Source organism: Dermacentor albipictus, chromosome 1, assembly GCF_038994185.2.
Source record: "Dermacentor albipictus isolate Rhodes 1998 colony chromosome 1, USDA_Dalb.pri_finalv2, whole genome shotgun sequence".
Classification (NCBI taxonomy): domain Eukaryota; kingdom Metazoa; phylum Arthropoda; class Arachnida; order Ixodida; family Ixodidae; genus Dermacentor; species Dermacentor albipictus.
In genome coordinates, this window is record NC_091821.1 from 258,715,111 (window position 1) to 258,731,547 (window position 16,437).

The window sequence follows — 16,437 nt, forward strand, 5'->3', positions numbered from 1 at the left end:
GTATATAAACATGCTGCTGTTGCAAAACGCATACGCTTACCTGCAACCAACACGACGGAAATCGCACAACTCTTGCTTGACGGATCGGCTAGGGTGCTTCGATGGGCCTCGACGCGTAGCTCGGTCTGGCATGTGAGGGCAGCATTTTAGGTAGTATGGGGTGTGAGCGCCTCTCGCGGAGAGCCGAGGCGTAAATCGAGGAGGAAAGGAGAGGGCAATGGACGGTCTCCGCGGCACCATTGCGCGGGCATGAAAAATATAGGAGGCTATGGCCATGCAACCCTCAAAGGCGCGTACTCCGAAATCTCCTTCTTTTTTTTTTTTTTCGGGTGGGGGAGGGGGCAGAGGCACTGCCCTGCCCTCTCCCCCACTGAGTCGCTGAGGAGCTGATTGGGACACCGCCATGGAGTATTTTCCTTCTTCTATGGTTAAAAGCTTTTATGCTTTCAAAGATGGTTATGAACAATGTTTAACCGCGTCTGCGATAGTGTCAAAAAAATTATTGCGCAAGCTTTTTGTTATCCGTGACATCACTCAGTAACGCAAGAAAACCCGTCAGAAAAAGAAGTGAAACTCAAAAAGATGCACTAACAAGTAAAAGGATTCAAAGGAAAACCAGCCAACTGAGAAAAGTGGGGAGAGCGCTAGTAGGCTAGTGGCTTTGGCACTGGCACTCCTGAACGCGCTACGATCCTCGTAAATGGTCGAATGTTGGTATTTTCAATGTCGCAAGTGCAAGCTGTGGAATACAGCGAAGCGATTGAATAGAAATCGCGGTTTTGGTATTGTAACTAGCTTCGGGAAACCGTCGGAGGTTTCAGCATGGTGACCATTCATCAGTCTTATATGGTAAGGCGATCCTTGTAAAGCGCGTGTCAGCCTGTCGCAGAAGTCTGACGTTCAGTGCTATAAGCCTATTTGTTCTTTTTAAGTTGTCGTAAAGTTCACCAGACGAAGGAACTAATGAAGACTACATGAATCAGTTCAGTGCATATGCAATTGTCGCTGTAGTTATTCCTCCGCATTCTACTTAGCGTCGATTCCTGCGCTCGGCTTGAGTGGCGGGGTATGCTTGAGGCTCATGCGTATGTGGCTATGTGTTACAGTGATATTAGGTGCAGGTCATTGAGGTACGATGTATATGTGTATGCCATTTAGAATTGTTTGGGCAAGGTTCTGACTGGTATTGCAGAACTCGCGGGGACCAGTAGCGCACTAGCGTCACAAGTTGGTGGCTGGGCGTGAATATATTTCGGGTATTTTTTTTTCTTTTTACTAGTCGTAACAACGTGTCATTATTTCGTATTATTGGCGGCGCCTCCAGGACATTAAAGCGGCAACAGGTACACCAAAGCTATAACCTGCATTGGGCCATTGGTTGGGGCTCGCCGACGCCTGCGTGTGCCCGCGGGGTGTGCTCCGGCCTCGGCGGCTCCAACCCACGCACCGTCCTGCTTCCAGCTTTGACCTCCCTGCTGCCCCTTGGGTGCCTTGAAGATCCTGCACCGCCTGCTTGATTATAACGCTGTCTAAATGTACTACGTTGGACGTACGCGAATCCCAAAGCTAAAGGTACGTCGGACGTCAAGACTGAAGACTTGCTCGCGCCTGCGGCGCCTGTGCTGAGTCAATCATACCTGATTATACCTTTGTCGCTCCTCACGGCGCTCTACCTTCAAAATAACGTCACTGATTCTCCCGGGGGAGCGATAGGGGCCCTAGTAGAGACCGGGCCTGCTCTCCTGGCGCAGTATCTTCGCTCGTGCCAGGCTTTTCGTATGCGCTCTCCGTGACATTTTAAAAGAGTGTTTTAATGCTTCCTTTTGAGTTGAAACGTCCTTCAGCAAAAGCACGTGCAAAAATCAGTGGACGGGAGCTGCGGAGCTAGCGAAACGGAAGCTCCGACATATATTTAGCTTCTGGGATTCCAGTACGTCTGGCGTACCGTTAGACACTTCGTTATTATAATTTCAGGTGCTCTCCTTAGGCCTTCGTTTGCCGATTACATGTGCCCTTCTGGAGCAGTACTTATAAAAAATTGAATCTATCATCGCTACTAGCAAAAGCAACCTGCTACAAAAAAAGTTTCCTGCGACTTCTGCAACACCAGTCAGAACCTTGCCGTTGTTTGAATTGCCATCAACAGCGTCATAGTGTAAGGTGTGACTGGAAATGCACAGTTCACGAGATTGTTCAGCATTCAAAGTGACCATGATTTATTTTGACAGGTCGTGGAGTGCAATAGATCGTACATTGACCTTCTGTTTTTTCACGATCCTGAAAAATGCTTGGAAGGAATTATGTAAGTTCATCATTTCAATGCCCATATTGTGCTGTGGTTTTATCACGACATCATCCTGCTTGTGTTTCAGTCAGTTGAAAAACTCTGTGATCGGAAGCAACAACCAGAAAGCCACGGTCATACGAATGGGCCTTGTTCCAAGGTAAAGTCCACATTTCATTTGCATTTTTTGTGTGTGCAACTGATGTGTGGAAAAGTCGCACAGGATCACAAGTTGCTTATGAAATTGTGTACAAAAAGTCTAAACATGGGAACAGGAAAAATATAAAGACAAATTGGCATAACTTTTCATTTAATTTTTACTGTTCCAACCCATATTATAGGTTGTGTGCAAAAGCTGATCTTGTGCTTTTCTTATTGTTTTTTTTGTGCATTTTATTGGAACACACCATAGCAGGCAAACATCATTTGCACTAATATGGCAGTGGAATTCTCATGAATAAGTTACAAATAAAACCCTCTCCACATTATTGGTGTATAATATGGTAGCATTGCTGTCCTGAATGTATAGGGATAGCGACTAGGTTTTGAAAGGTTGACATAGCATTGAATTGCATATTGGCTGAATGCAGGTTGTTGCAGATATTGCGCGAGGAGTCTCATCCACAGCTTTTGTGCGAAACAGCAGTGATCCTAAACAGCCTGGCTAAGGGCACAGAAGAGAATGTCAAGGCTCTTCTTGATGCAGGGGTGCTACCAGTATTGCTTCAAGGTGAGCCTAACCAGCCAGTTGGAGATCTCGCGACTATAATGAACACAGCTCTGGCTTTGCTCATGAGCCAACTTTTCTTTCCGTGTGTGCAGGCTTCCAAAAGCATACACAACTGCTTCCATGCGGTGAGCAGTACTCATTTTAAGCTTGGCTTTTTGCTTGTCTCTGCTGCGTGCAAGGGCCTGGCTTGTGAATGCTGCTGCTTTGAGTTTATACCGCATAAAAGGTGTTTATGTTGGTAGGAAAAATACGCACTTGGCACACATGCAGAACCTCTGCAAAAGTAGGCTTTCTAGCTTACAGAAAGCTTGACCTATTGCTTTTATGTGTTCGTAAATATGTGTGGGAGCAGAAATTGCATGTGCATTAGTAGCAAAATACTGTCTCAAGTTGCTTAGCGAGTAGGTTATCTTTGGACTGTCTGTCCACACAAACAAAAAAGTGCACTCTTCAATACAATTGAGTACACTTGAGTCCTTGCAGTGCAATAGATAGCTTACATGTGATGTCATAAACACATCTAAGCATGCTCGTCCTCCAACATGGCGGCTAGGGTGATGTCAGTGTGTCATATTCACTGTCATGGGTAACCTGCTTCAATGACTTGGAGATACAGTTGAAACGTTGTTGTTGTATGTGCCAGAACCATGGCAGAGCCATTGTGTGAGGCGCCAACACACGCTAGTTCTCACCATTCTGGTCTTCCTACATGATGGCTAGGTTGATGTCAGTGCAGGCCATCAGTAGACTGTTCAATGTCTAGTCTCTGATAGTGTAGTAGCTGTCCAAACAAATGTGCATTGTCATTTACAGTTGAAATTGTCTGCAAAAGATGGTTACAAGTGAATAGATATGGGCCATTTGTATTGAACGTTACAAATATTAGTAATAGCTGTGAAGACAGATGTGTGCTCAAGTATATAGTACATATCCCAGTGCACCTTACTTTTAGTCCAGCAGTGTACTAACAGTACGGTTCAATGAGGCATGTTGTTCCCGATTTTAAAAATGTGGGTGAGATGTCAACATATTTTCTTTATTCAAGTTCCAGGTTTTCTTCAATAAGACTTCAGAAGGGATTCTACTCCTTAAATTGTTCTGTGAAGCTGCAATCAAGATAGTTCCTGACTGTTTAGCATTGTGCTTGAAAATGTTTTTCTGAGGGTGGTAACAAATAACACCTGATTCCCCGATTTACCAGTGCTGTTTCCACTTTAAGGCCTGTTGACAGAGACAATGGATGAGCATAAGCATAGGCAGGGCTAATAGGTTAAGGAGTGTGACCTAACAATACCAAGATAAGAGGTGAATTGTTGAAGGGACGCTTAAGAGGAAATCAAGTTGAGCTGGTCTGGTAAACTATTCTACTTGAATACTGACAATGTCAGTCTTGCTGTGAGCAGAAACTTGGTAAGCCAGAGTGCACGCAGGACAGAGAAGTGGGTAACAATGCCACAGTGAAGTTCCCAAAACAGCTTCCCATGACATCATGGATTTTGACAGCATCTGCTTGAGTCTAAATTTTATCAGTCAAGGAAGGTTTGCAGTGCACTGTAAAGGAAATAGTGGGTTTTTCTAAGATAAAAGAAGAAACTGTCCAATGCTTGAAATTACTTTGAAATCCATAATTTCATACTGGTGTCTTAGTGCTGTGGTTCAGGGGTGAATAAAAAAGAGGTATGGACTTCATTTTTTTTACTAGTAATCAATTTTTACTACCAAATAAAGCAAAATAATGTTTGCTAATAACCTCTTACAAGTCTAAACTGATTTGTTGTTTAGTGACCTGCATAGTTTATTTTTCTTTGCTGTTAGCTGTGGCTTACCAGCTGCTAAATGAGCTAGGATTATGCAGGCCCATTGTCTGGGATGCATTGAAGCTGTTGCTAAGAAGTCTTCAGTTTCATGGCAGCGCCTGTGTGTGAACATTGTTTTGGGAAAGTAATACAATTTGCCATAACATGTTTCAGTGGTTCGAAAAACTGCTTGGGTGATAGCAAATTACGTAACATTTAAGTTCTATGATATTATACCATAACATTCCAAATAGCCTGTTCCCACCCTGATGAAGAGAACTTGCTATTTTAGCTTAGTAATAAGGGAAGTGGGCTACAAGACATACATGCATTTTAATTCAAGGCTGAATTTTAACAGATAATTGACGAATTTGTTTATTTTGAAAATTTGTCTTAGGTTTCAATCTTCTAGCAGCACTGTGTTAAAGGGACGTGAAAGGGACGCTAAATTAGCTAAGACTGATAGTGTTCTCTAAATTAGCTGAGACTGATAGTGTTCATTCCAAATTGTATTTTTGCTAATTTTGTGGAAAGGGGTTCTCTGTTAGAGGAGAAAATTAAGGGTAATTTTTCTTTTTTTGAATTTCGGGGTGAACACCCAGCTTCAGTCCATCGGTGGGGCATCATGAAAAGTAAATTCCTTCTCAGCTAAGTTAGTTTCCTCATAATTTTTGTATTTTGGTTATTGTGACACAGTAAAAGTTCAAGAGACTTGCTAACTTTAGCGTTTCTTTTTTAGGAACAATGTGGTCCATTTTTACCAAGAAAAAATTCTCTGCTCAAGCAGACACTGTCAAAATCTTTGATGTCACAGGGAGCTGATGTGGTGTTGCCATGCATCGTACATATTTGTGTGCGTTTCTTTTTTTAATGCGAAAGCATTAAAAAAAGAAACGCTCATTGAGTGAAAGAGCCAGCTCCCAGTGTTTGTAGAAGAATTTTCATTGGCTGCGATGCCACATCACGAGCCCACTTTGACGGAGTTTTCCCGTTGGCTGCGATGCCCCGCCACAAGTGCACCTCGACGGAGCAGAGCTCGTGAAAGGGAACGCATGCTGCCGTGGTTTTGTGTGAGGGGAGAGGGTATCCCTGTGCTGCCATCTCACCCTCACTTTCATCCTCAGAAGCTTGTGTTATCCATGTGTTCCTTGTCCACGTAAGCTCTCGCCTGCATTCTGACTGCGCCTTGGTAAGGCCAAATCAAAATGTTCCAAGCGTCTCGATGCATTTGCTTGCCCGTGAGGAGTTCATAACTCGGACCGCTTAATGGCATTCAATTGGACATTAATGCTTTTGCATTCAGAACTCTTTAAGTGCTTAGGCTTCCTCGGATTTTTTTTTTTCTTATTAAGCCTCCTCTTGCGGTAAAAACTTGCGGTAAAAAACAAAGGGTAATGCCCAACTTATTTTTCTTTTTGGTGTCCTTTTAAGTTAACAAGTGACTGAATGGTGTTTGGGACATGAGCTACATTGAACCTGTCTCATTTTATATACTGCCATAATATGTCTGGTTTGCTTGTTTATTCACTTGTGCAAGTCAAAATGAAAAACCCCTTCCTAGTATTTTGATGCACTGCTTGCTGTCTTGTATACCTTGATAGGGGTGTGCAGAAAGAGTGTAGCCTGCTCACCTAGCACTGTGCATGTCAACCGACAGTGTGCTTGCACTGGTTGCATGAGACAGTGCACCTCACATTCTGTGGACCACACTTTCATTAATGTTTCAGGAAAGATGAAATTTTTAGAGTTGAGTAGAGGTAAAGGCGAGGGCTTTTTTTAGTAATGCTCTGTTTTGAGCTGCAAACACATCATTTGTATGATGTACACAAATGAGCAAATTAATTGGCTTTTCTAGTTAGTATAAGTAATTTTTGAGCACATGTGGCAATTGTGAACCAGTAGGCACCATTAAGGCATTTCCATTTGTAGGGTGTTGGCACCGCTTTCAAGATATTTTGCCATGTTATTTGCCTCTGAAGAATTTCTTGAACGCGCCCTGTGGCAGCACTGCATAGAAAGCTGATGTGTTTCATGGCACATTTTGTGGATGCATATCTTGAAGCTGGTGTTCGTCTCAGTATACCTAATAACTGGAAATGTCCTGAGCGCTGGCTTATTTCAATTTTGCGCCTGCAACATGTGCCCTAGAGCAACCAAGAAAAATGTTGATTAGTGAGCTTTTGATGGTCATGTTGCTAATTTGCATTCATCATACACTTTTAGACTACAGTGGTTAACACATTGCACAGATAATGTAGCTTTTTTATCTCTTCTACACTGGGTTAAAAAGGTTTGATAATCTTGGTTTGAATAAGCAGTGCAATGTTTTATGTTGGCAAATGCTGAATTGTTTGCATGTCATACTCTTGCACATGTTGTGGTATTCTTTGACCCACTTCTTTTGCTGCACTATGGTAAAGTTTGAGACTTTAAATATGTACAATGGGAAGGAAGAATTAAAGAAATCTGTTCAATATTTCTATACTTGACACCAGAGTACATGCCAATAGTTGTGGATAAAGAGAAATCATCTGATGGGTTCAAAAGGCTGTGTTTGATTTTAGGTGCCTGGCAGGAAATTGGGTAGTCTTGTCTTTTGCGCTAGGTTATTGGTGGCACAAGTGGCCTGTGCCGGCTTGCTTGCACCCACCACTTACAGGAACTTTGTATCTTGCTATCAGCACCAGGACGTCCTCAGTGGCCAAACACAGCATTGGAACAGAGTTGAAATGTTGCTAGCTATGTAGGACCCCTGTTGATAGGGATGATGTGCTTTTCTGAACATTATCTGACGCCACAGCATGTCCCAGAATGGTGACGGTGTGCAGTGCTTCAGCTTTAGCGTGCTGCCATTTCTAGCTAGTTGAACCTGTAATTATTTCTAGCTTGCATATTTCAATTTTTACGTAATACAGCCCTTTCAGTATTTACTTATAGGTGATTACCTCTGCCTTTGTAATTATAAACAACATAGTATTCTTTTCATTCTGCACTTTTGATGTCCCAGAAGCTTTTCTTTATTACACTCGTGAAGTGCATTTAAAGAAAGTAACTTTTCGAATTAGGTTCCTGATCTTGTTGTTTTGGAGTTAAGTTAACTCCTTAGTTTTAGTGAACTCCCTGACGTTCAGTTAAGGATTTAAGTTGCCAAGAAATATTTAATTAAGTGAGAGCATGCCTGACCTATGACAAAGGGATTCCTGCCAAAAACGACCACGTCGCAAACGGTTGCACCCTGTGCAAATCCATGGCGATTTGGAGTGTGCCTCGTGTTTTTTCCCCCACTGTTGAAAATCAAGGTACACTAACAAATGGTCGGAGAGGTATGCTGGTAAATAGTGCTTATGAATATGCCAGTAAATGTGAAACAAGAAAAGACGGCAGACTTTAGTGATTCCGTCAGCTCTGAATCCATTTACTATGACAGCAGCATTCTCCTTGAAGACCACCATCTTAATTCTGCATGTCTGCTTTTTCCTCAAATAATTACGTTTACCCACTACGTGAGTCGTGGTGTAAGACGATTTAATAATTTCGTACTTTACTTGAACAGTTAATAATTAGAGACATTGCAGGCGATAAGAGATGAGAAGCCACAGAATGTGTTTGTCCTTGTGCGAAAAAATGGTATTCGTATGTTACGTTGCCAAGACTTCAAAAACATGTTTTGTTGTTAGGCATGCAAGCACAGTTCGTAAACAGTTTTAGAGAAAGCATTTCATTCTACTAGAATAGGAGGAATGGAATGGACCAGTTCAGCCACTCCAGGAAGAACAAGAACAACAACTTTATTGTAGAATAAAACGCTCAATGGGTGGAGCCCCTAGACAAGGGCCCCACTGGCTTCCGCGCGCCGTCTTGCTTGTCGGATGATGGCCCTTTGGACCTCCTCCTGTGATCTGGACAGCGCCGCCTCCCATTGTGTATGCTCCGTAATTTCTGTGTTTGTCTTTTGTGGATATGCCGTGCATGCCCATGAGATGTGGTCTAAGGTTGGCGTGGCTCCGCACCATGGGCATGTGTCCGTATATCTTTCCGGATGAATTTTATGGAGAATGTGCAGGTTGTTATATGTATAGGTTTGCAGCTTTCTCCATATAACCTGTTCTTCCTTAGTGAGATTCTTATCTGGGGGTGGTAGCTTCATTCTATTTCCTCTGTGATAGTTTAAAATTGCAGAGTAGTTCTGGTCAATCGGGATCGGGTCGTCAGAGGCTTCCTGTGAGCACCCGTGGGGTGTAGCATGCGCACGGGCTACTCTGTCAGCCTCTTCGTTTCCCCTGATTCCCTCATGACCGGGTATCCATAAAAGGTGAAATCTGGCTCGGGGTTTTATATCTTGTATAAACCTATAGGCTGCGGTGCATACTCGTCCCCTGAGGTAGCTTCTGCATGCCGCTTGAGAGTCTGATAGGATGGTTATTTGTTGTTGGTTTGGTTCCGTTGCTTTGATAGCAAGGGCTATTGCAATTTCTTCTGCTTCCACGATAGTGGTGTTGTGAGTGGAGGCGCTGATGATTTCTCTGCCCATGTAGTCAGTGACAGCAGCTACCGTTTTTTTCTGCCTGCCTGGGTATCTTGCCGCGTCCACGAAGCGGGAATTTGGTTTGTCGCCATGCGTTTTTTCAATGTATGCAGCTCTGGCTTCTCTTCTGCCTGCATGTAGAGTTGGGTCCATATTTCTGGGTATTGGCGCCACTTTGATGCAGTTTCTGATTATTGTGGGGATGGGCTTAGTTTGGTTGTGTTTTTCAAGGAGCTCGTGATACCCGAGTCTGCCAAGGAGTTTCCTACCCGTGGTCGTTTGTGCGAGTCTGTTTCTTTGAGTTATCAGCTGAGCTTCTGCCAGTTCCTCGAATGTATGATGAATTCCTAGAGACATGAGTTTTTCGGTTGGGGCGCACTGCGGAATTTGTAGGGCGATCTTGTAGGCTTTCCTTAAGCACGAATTGATCGCATCCCTCTCTGTTTTCGTTAGCTGGTAATATGGCAAGCTGTAAATGAAGCGGCTAACCACCAGACTTCTCATTAGGCAAAGGGTGTCGGATTCCTTCATCCCCGTCCTTTTCGTGGCTACCCGCTTTATCATTCTCGCTACTTGTTGTGTTGCTGTCTTGATGAGGTTAAGCCCGTGTTGGCAGTGTTGATTTGTTTGTAGCCACATGCCTAGTACCCGGATTGTGGTCTTCTCAGGTATTGCATCATTGCCAAGTCTGATTTCCAATTTAAGGGCAGGGTCCATCGGGACGTTACGATTCCCTTTGCCTTTCCAGACTCGTATTATCTCCGATTTCTCTGACGCACATTGCAGCCCTCTGGCTCGCACGTATGTCTCGATTTCACAGGCAGCTGCTTGTAATCGTTCTTCTTTTTCACGTAGCGACCCGGTGACACACCAGACTGTAATGTCATCCGCGTATAGGGCGGGCTGGATACCCGGGATGGCTTCTAGTTTTCTTGCGAGGCCTATCATGGCCACGTTAAATAGCGTTGGTGAGATCACTGCGCCCTGAGGAGTACCCTTGTTGGGTGCCTTGAAAGTCTTGATTTCTACTGCGCCAAATTTAATCTCAGCGGTTTGTTGGTTTAAAAAGCTGCGAACATAGTTGTATATCCGCTCTCCACAGTTTATTTCAGCCAGGCCATCGAGTATTCCTTGGTGGCTTACGTTATCAAAAGCTCCTTTTATGTCGATGGCCATGACAACGTGTTCGCTTGATTTTGGTATATTTGTCAAAACTTCTTCCTTCAACTGTAGGAGGATGTCTTGAGTTGAGAGCTTGGGTCTGAATCCAAACATAGTGTCTGAAATGATTTCATTGTCCTCCAAGTAGTTTTGTAATCTAGAGTTTACTATTCTTTCAAACAGTTTCCCCACACAGGAAGTTAGGGAGATTGGTCGAATGTTACTAATTGCTAATTTCTTGCCAGGCTTCGGAATTAAAACTATTTGAGCGTGCTTCCACTCCTTTGGAATAGTACCCTGTTGCCAATGTTCATTTATAAAGGTAGTATAGGCCTGTAACGCCTCATCGCTTAGGTTTCTAATCATGGGATTAATTATCTGGTCTTTGCCTGCCGCTGTGTTTCGGGTCATTTTCGCTATGGCAGCTCTAACTTTTTCGATGGAGATGGGTTCATCGAGTTCAGGGTGAGGCGCCCCCCCCGTATTTGGTCACGCAGGGTGAGGGAGATGGGTCTGTTCCGAAGCACTTGTTATATAATTCTTCTTTGAGTTCTTGTTCCGTCCCTGGGTACGTATGGATTAGCCGTTCCACCGCTTTACAGCCCTCGTTCTTGGTTTTTGTTGGTTCCATAATTGCTCTTAGTATGCGCCAAGTTTTTGCGGTACTCAGTGTGTCATTAAGGGAGTCACAGAAGTGTTCCCAATTGGACGTAGTTAGTTGCGTTGCGTACTCTTCCGCTTTGCAGGTGATTTCTGCAATGCGTACTTTTAGCTGCCGGTTCTGTGTCTGTCGCTTCAATCTTTTTGTTGGTCCTCTGCGTGCCTCCCAGAGATGCAGTAAGTGAGGGTCTATCTCTGGTATGTCACATGTGCGGGCTATTTCTTTTGTGACTTTATCCTTTTGTGTTCTTAAACTTTCATACCATTTACTTAAATCATCGATTGTGGTGCTTTGCTGGCTCTGCATCCGGCGGTATTTCACCCAGTCGGTAATTTTGGCTATTCCTATGTGGCGTTTGATTTTCCCAGTCCGAATTGTGGTGCTGATGATGTAATGGTCGCTGCCTAAATCATTGAGGGTGTTTATCCATTGCGCATCTTCACAATTCTGCACTATCGTGAGGTCAGGGCTGGTGTCCATGCTCACACTGTTGCCCTGTCTAGTGGGCACTCCAGGATCCATTATAATTGTCATGTCTAGTTGTTCTGTTTGTTCCAGGATATTTCTGCCCTTAGCGTCCTGTTTCGGGTATCCCCAACTAGGATCTTTTGCGTTAAAATCACCTACTATCACCAGTGGTCTTCCCTTTACCAGGCGGGCAGTTTCCTGCAAGAGTCTGTCAAACTTTGTCTTTCTCTGGCTTGGTGGACTGTAAATGTTTAGTATAAAGGCACTCTTTTTGTTCAGGCCTTTATATATGATTTCTATTAGTAAATGGTTAATATCCGTATCGGTAAAAGGATCGTGTTTGGTTGCGGTAATCGATTTCGCTACCAATGTTGCTATTGCTTTCTCCGAATCCGGGTGTGTGAACACCTCGTATCCCTGAAGGGTTGGAGGGGATCCGACTTCCTGAAGGGCTATGACAGCTGGTGGCTCGCTCTGTGAGCTCACCAGCTGTGTGAATTAGGGGAGTTAAAAGAAGTGGAATTATGGGGGATCTCCACTCTCCAGACGCGAGTGGGAATGGAATGGAGGGCACTTCTCAACTCTTGTGTGAGTGTGTCTTGAAAAGATTATGCCCCAGGAGGGCAGTGGGTTGCTTTTGCGAGGGCATGTGAACTTTAGTCTGCAAGTTAAAAAAACTTTTTATTGTTCTCCAGCTACAAAGCTAAAGATTTAGTGTCACATGGGTGCGGTTACACTGGCTTAGTGCTATATGTATTAAGAAGGATGGTTTGCTGGGTGACTTAGTATTCCAATATTGAGGCGAGCAGCACAAAAAATAAAACTTGATACAAATGCGAGAAATACAGCGCTGTGTTCATTTTCCTTACCTCTGTATCAAGTCTCATTTTTTGCACTGCTCACCTCAAGAATGTATTAAGAGAAGGAAAGGGCTTTGGCCATAATGGATTCTGTTATTTGCGGGCTCACCTGCAGGGCTGGTGCACCAGGACCAGCGATATGTGGAGGCATGTCTGCGCTGCCTGCGCACGCTGTTCCGTTCTGAGTTGACGCCTGTTGAATGCATGTACGAGGAGCCATGGGCAGTTCGACACTTGATCCTCATGGCTACGCAAACTCATGCGTCCAACCAGGAGTGCATTGCCACCATCCTAACAGCTGTGTGCAAGGTAGGCTGATGTGGGTTATGGAATTGTAGTAACCTTATTAAAGAAACTACCCTTGCATGTGACTAGCTCAAAGGCCTTTCCATCATGCCATTAACCAGCTCACTGTCAGCATTTGTTTCCCATGTCTTCTACTAATTGAGATGCCAGCGACGTGAACAGTTCATTGTTGTAAAACTTGTGTTTGTTGGGCTTTGTTATATTTTATTTTGTGTTGAAGTGGAAGAGACAAAATTTGAAACACTGCTAGAACTGCAATTATTAAACTCAAGCCAAATTAAACTTTCAAAGAATAGAAGGCAAAGATACCTGGGCACAGGACGAATGCTGATGCTCAGCTAAATGTTCATGGAATGTCTGAATTGAGGTTCTGTTTGCAAGTTGTCAGATAGTTAAGCTAGCAGCTAATTGAGGCTGCTTAAGTGGTGTGATGTGGCAGTTTGTGAGTGTGCATCGCCAATATTGCAATTGTCCTTTAAGGGCAAATGCAATATCAGATACAAAGTTAATTATTTGAACGTCACATATGCCTTTGATGTGACATGACAGAAGAAACATGCGATTTTTGTGTTTTCATTGCACATTCCTGTACAAGTGTTTCTTCTGTGAATGGTCAAATAAGTTGGAAGTCAGCACTATCCGTGCTGTTTCTCGTTTGTTTCAATTTTTTGCTTTGTGCTGTATGTACATTCAGGTGGGAATAAAACTACTATTCTTACTTTTCATATAGCTATCTTCTAATATGCTATCGCAATCGATGGTTTGCCTTTCGGGAAAAACTGCGACGTTTTCTGTTTATCGCAACTTTAGTGTATTAGGAGTAAATCTTTGTTTTTCCAAATGAGAGGAAGTTGTATTTTTGTATGAAAGAATGAGATGTGTGGTACTGTAAAGGACTTTTGTTTCGGTCATGGGAAACGGGTGCGTGTTAATCGAGGGTGTCTTTTTTCCTTTTTTTTTTGGTCACAGAAAATGGGTGCGTGCTGCGATCAAGGGCACATTAGAACAGAATAAATATGGTATGCCATAGTGCTTGGAAGTTGAGCAGATCCAGCTATTCTTTCATAGCAATTTTTAATGTTGAAGTTTTTTTTTTTCATATTCTTTTGTGTCCACAAACTTGGGACAGTGTAAACACTGGCATGCATTGTTTACTTACAGACACCAGACCATCAGAACTATCTCTGTGCACACGGTGCAGTCCCCGCCCTAACAGCATTGCTTTGTTCTCCAGTTTACAAGGTACTTTCATTTTGTGATGTGGTGGACTGGAGTGGGTTATGTCTTTTTCATTCCATGCTGTTTCATGCTTTTTCTCTTCTTTAGGTGCAACTCCCAAGTCTTCGTTGTTTGACGCACATGTGCTACCAGAACCCTAAAGTGTCCCAAGCGCTTGTTGTATGTAAGTGAGCTGCATGTCGTTTATTGGGTAGGGTTCCCTCTGCAGTCATGTGCATCCATGCTTAGCCATGCTCATTTGCAAATTCCCCAGATAATGGCATTGCCTCCATGGTTGTGGGAGGGCTCATATATTTACCGATTCACTGGACAGTTTTGACACCCATGGCCTTTCCCCTTGCTTTCACAATATCTATATAGTCTAACCCACTTATAACGATCCCAGATACCTTGATGTAAGGAAGTTGGTAAAATCGGCAATTGGCTTTGTCTTATCGAAATTTAGTTGTATTGAAATTTGACCTTTTATGCAAATAAGTACAGTCGCCGATCGATGTTTCTTACATGGAAAGGGACCACATAATTTCCTGAATTATTGGGCAATTGAAAAAATTAAGTTTGAATGAGAAAACAATCCATTTTTGTAAATTTAGGAGTTGACAACGAATGATACGGTTTCATGCCACGTATGTCGACGATATCTTCATATGATGGTACGAATTAAGCAAAGCCAGCCACGCTTTCGTGTGCACTCTGCCATCGCTGCTGATAAGGTCGCCCGCACTGCGACGACGCTATCAGAAAAAGCGCCTGCAGCAGGGAGTGAATGCTTTGTCTGCCTCTCGCTCCAGTGGGTCAACAAAACTCCAGATTACGTAACCTCCAATACTAAACGCGTAGGAAGACAGCTTACTAAGTGTCACCCCACTCTACTCGCCCTCGTTGCACAAGCTTGATAGCGTTATTGCGAGCTTGCTTCCCTCCCCCTCTTTGACTTTGCCCATGCATAAAGGCGGCACTTGTGAAGCCATCATCTGTCTTGTCACATCCTCGCACATTTTCACTCGCACCTTAAGTGCACAGTGGGCGGGGCTTGATAGGATCTTATCGCACTTAGACTTTATCTGGAACATGAAGCGGCTCCACTTTGGCAGTCGTTCTTGTCGTGTGGTGTGTGATTTCAGAAGTGGGTTTGCAAGCAGCAGTTTGTGATTCAATCATTTGACCATCTGTGTCCGCGGAAGTTTCCATTTTTTGTCTCGGCATTCCATTGCCACGGCAGTGAAATTTCGTTACATTGAAATGGCATACAAACACACCTCGTTATATTGAGGTTCTAAATACATGGTGTTCTATGGACAAGAAGTTACAAAAAGTTAAATACTTGGTTATATAGAGAATATTGTCATATTGAAGTTCGTTATACCGAGGTTTAACTGTATAAAAATTTATCAGTTATAACGACCACATTTTTCTGCATTTCCAATTTTCTAACCCTGCCTATTGAAACTGCGCCCATGTATAATGAACATTTTCAAAAGCACTGTACCATTATAACGACCACTTCAAACTCAGTTGCAGTAAAAGGAGGGCACACACGAAGGTCCAAATCACAAAATTGCGAGCGTACTGGGCGCATAGTAGCATGCCCCCTGCTCCAATCCAACCATTATGAAGATACAAGTGCTGCACGTCGATTTCGGAAGCCGTGAGGAAAGTCACTCACTTTCAATGAAGCCAGGGTAATCATGCTTCTAAGGCATGTCTCCAGTGTACTTCAGGGCGAGGTAGTACAGTGTATGGCGGCCGTGACTTCCAAGGTAGCACTGCCGTGTGTGCCGGTGCAATCTCTGAGGCCATGACTGCGGCACTCTCGTTCTTGCGTAGTTCTCCATGCGATATCTCGTGCACTATGCATTGGTGAGATTAAAAGAACTGGTGAGGCTTATACATTGCTGAATAACGGCCATGTCCTCTGCTATTGAGGTCTCCCTGATAAGAAGCAATACGGGGTAGGATTCCTAATCCATAAGGACATAGCGGGCAACATTGACGAATTCTACAGCATTAACGAAGAGGGTAGCAGTAGTCGTAATCAACCTAATAAGAGGTATAGATTAAAGGTAGTACAAGCCTACACTCTAACATCCAGTCACGCCGATGAGGAAGTATATCAGTTTTATGAAGATGTTGAATTAGTGATGAGAAAAGTGCAAACTTGGTATACAGTAGTAATAGGTGACTTCACTGCAAAAGTGGGGGAAAAGCAGGCGGGTGAGCAGGCAATTGGCAACTACGGCGTCGATTCTAGGAACGCTAGAGGGGAGATACTGGTGAATAATGAACACCTTTTTCAGGAAACGTGGCAACAGGAAGTGGACCTGGAAAAGCCCTAATGGTGAAACAAGAAATGAAAGTGACTTCATACTTTCTGCGGATCCCAGCATAGTGCAGGATGTAGAAGTGA

At 43.6% G+C, this 16,437-nt stretch overlaps 1 protein-coding gene across 12 annotated transcripts in view; it reads left to right on the forward strand.

The window, feature by feature from the left end:
• The first annotated feature begins 253 nt into the window (after nt 1-253).
• Nucleotides 254-16,437, forward strand: part of LOC139054371 (armadillo repeat-containing protein 8-like) — a 101,068-nt gene continuing 84,884 nt past the window's right edge. For 2 of the 12 annotated variants that reach the window (XM_070531270.1, XM_070531274.1), the window contains exons 1-8: nt 1,378-1,572; nt 2,229-2,302; nt 2,373-2,444; nt 2,875-3,014; nt 3,107-3,139; nt 12,601-12,794; nt 13,953-14,033; nt 14,118-14,193. In XM_070531270.1, the coding sequence (XP_070387371.1) occupies nt 1,534-1,572; nt 2,229-2,302; nt 2,373-2,444; nt 2,875-3,014; nt 3,107-3,139; nt 12,601-12,794; nt 13,953-14,033; nt 14,118-14,193 (709 nt within the window). In that variant the 5' untranslated portion in view covers nt 1,378-1,533. Of the gene's footprint in view, nt 290-379; nt 428-505; nt 850-946; nt 1,131-1,374; nt 1,573-2,228; nt 2,303-2,372; nt 2,445-2,874; nt 3,015-3,106; nt 3,140-12,600; nt 12,795-13,952; nt 14,034-14,117; nt 14,194-16,437 lie in introns of those variants that run through there. The other 10 variants (XM_070531272.1, XM_070531269.1, XM_070531268.1 and 7 more) reach the window with 10 other exon arrangements.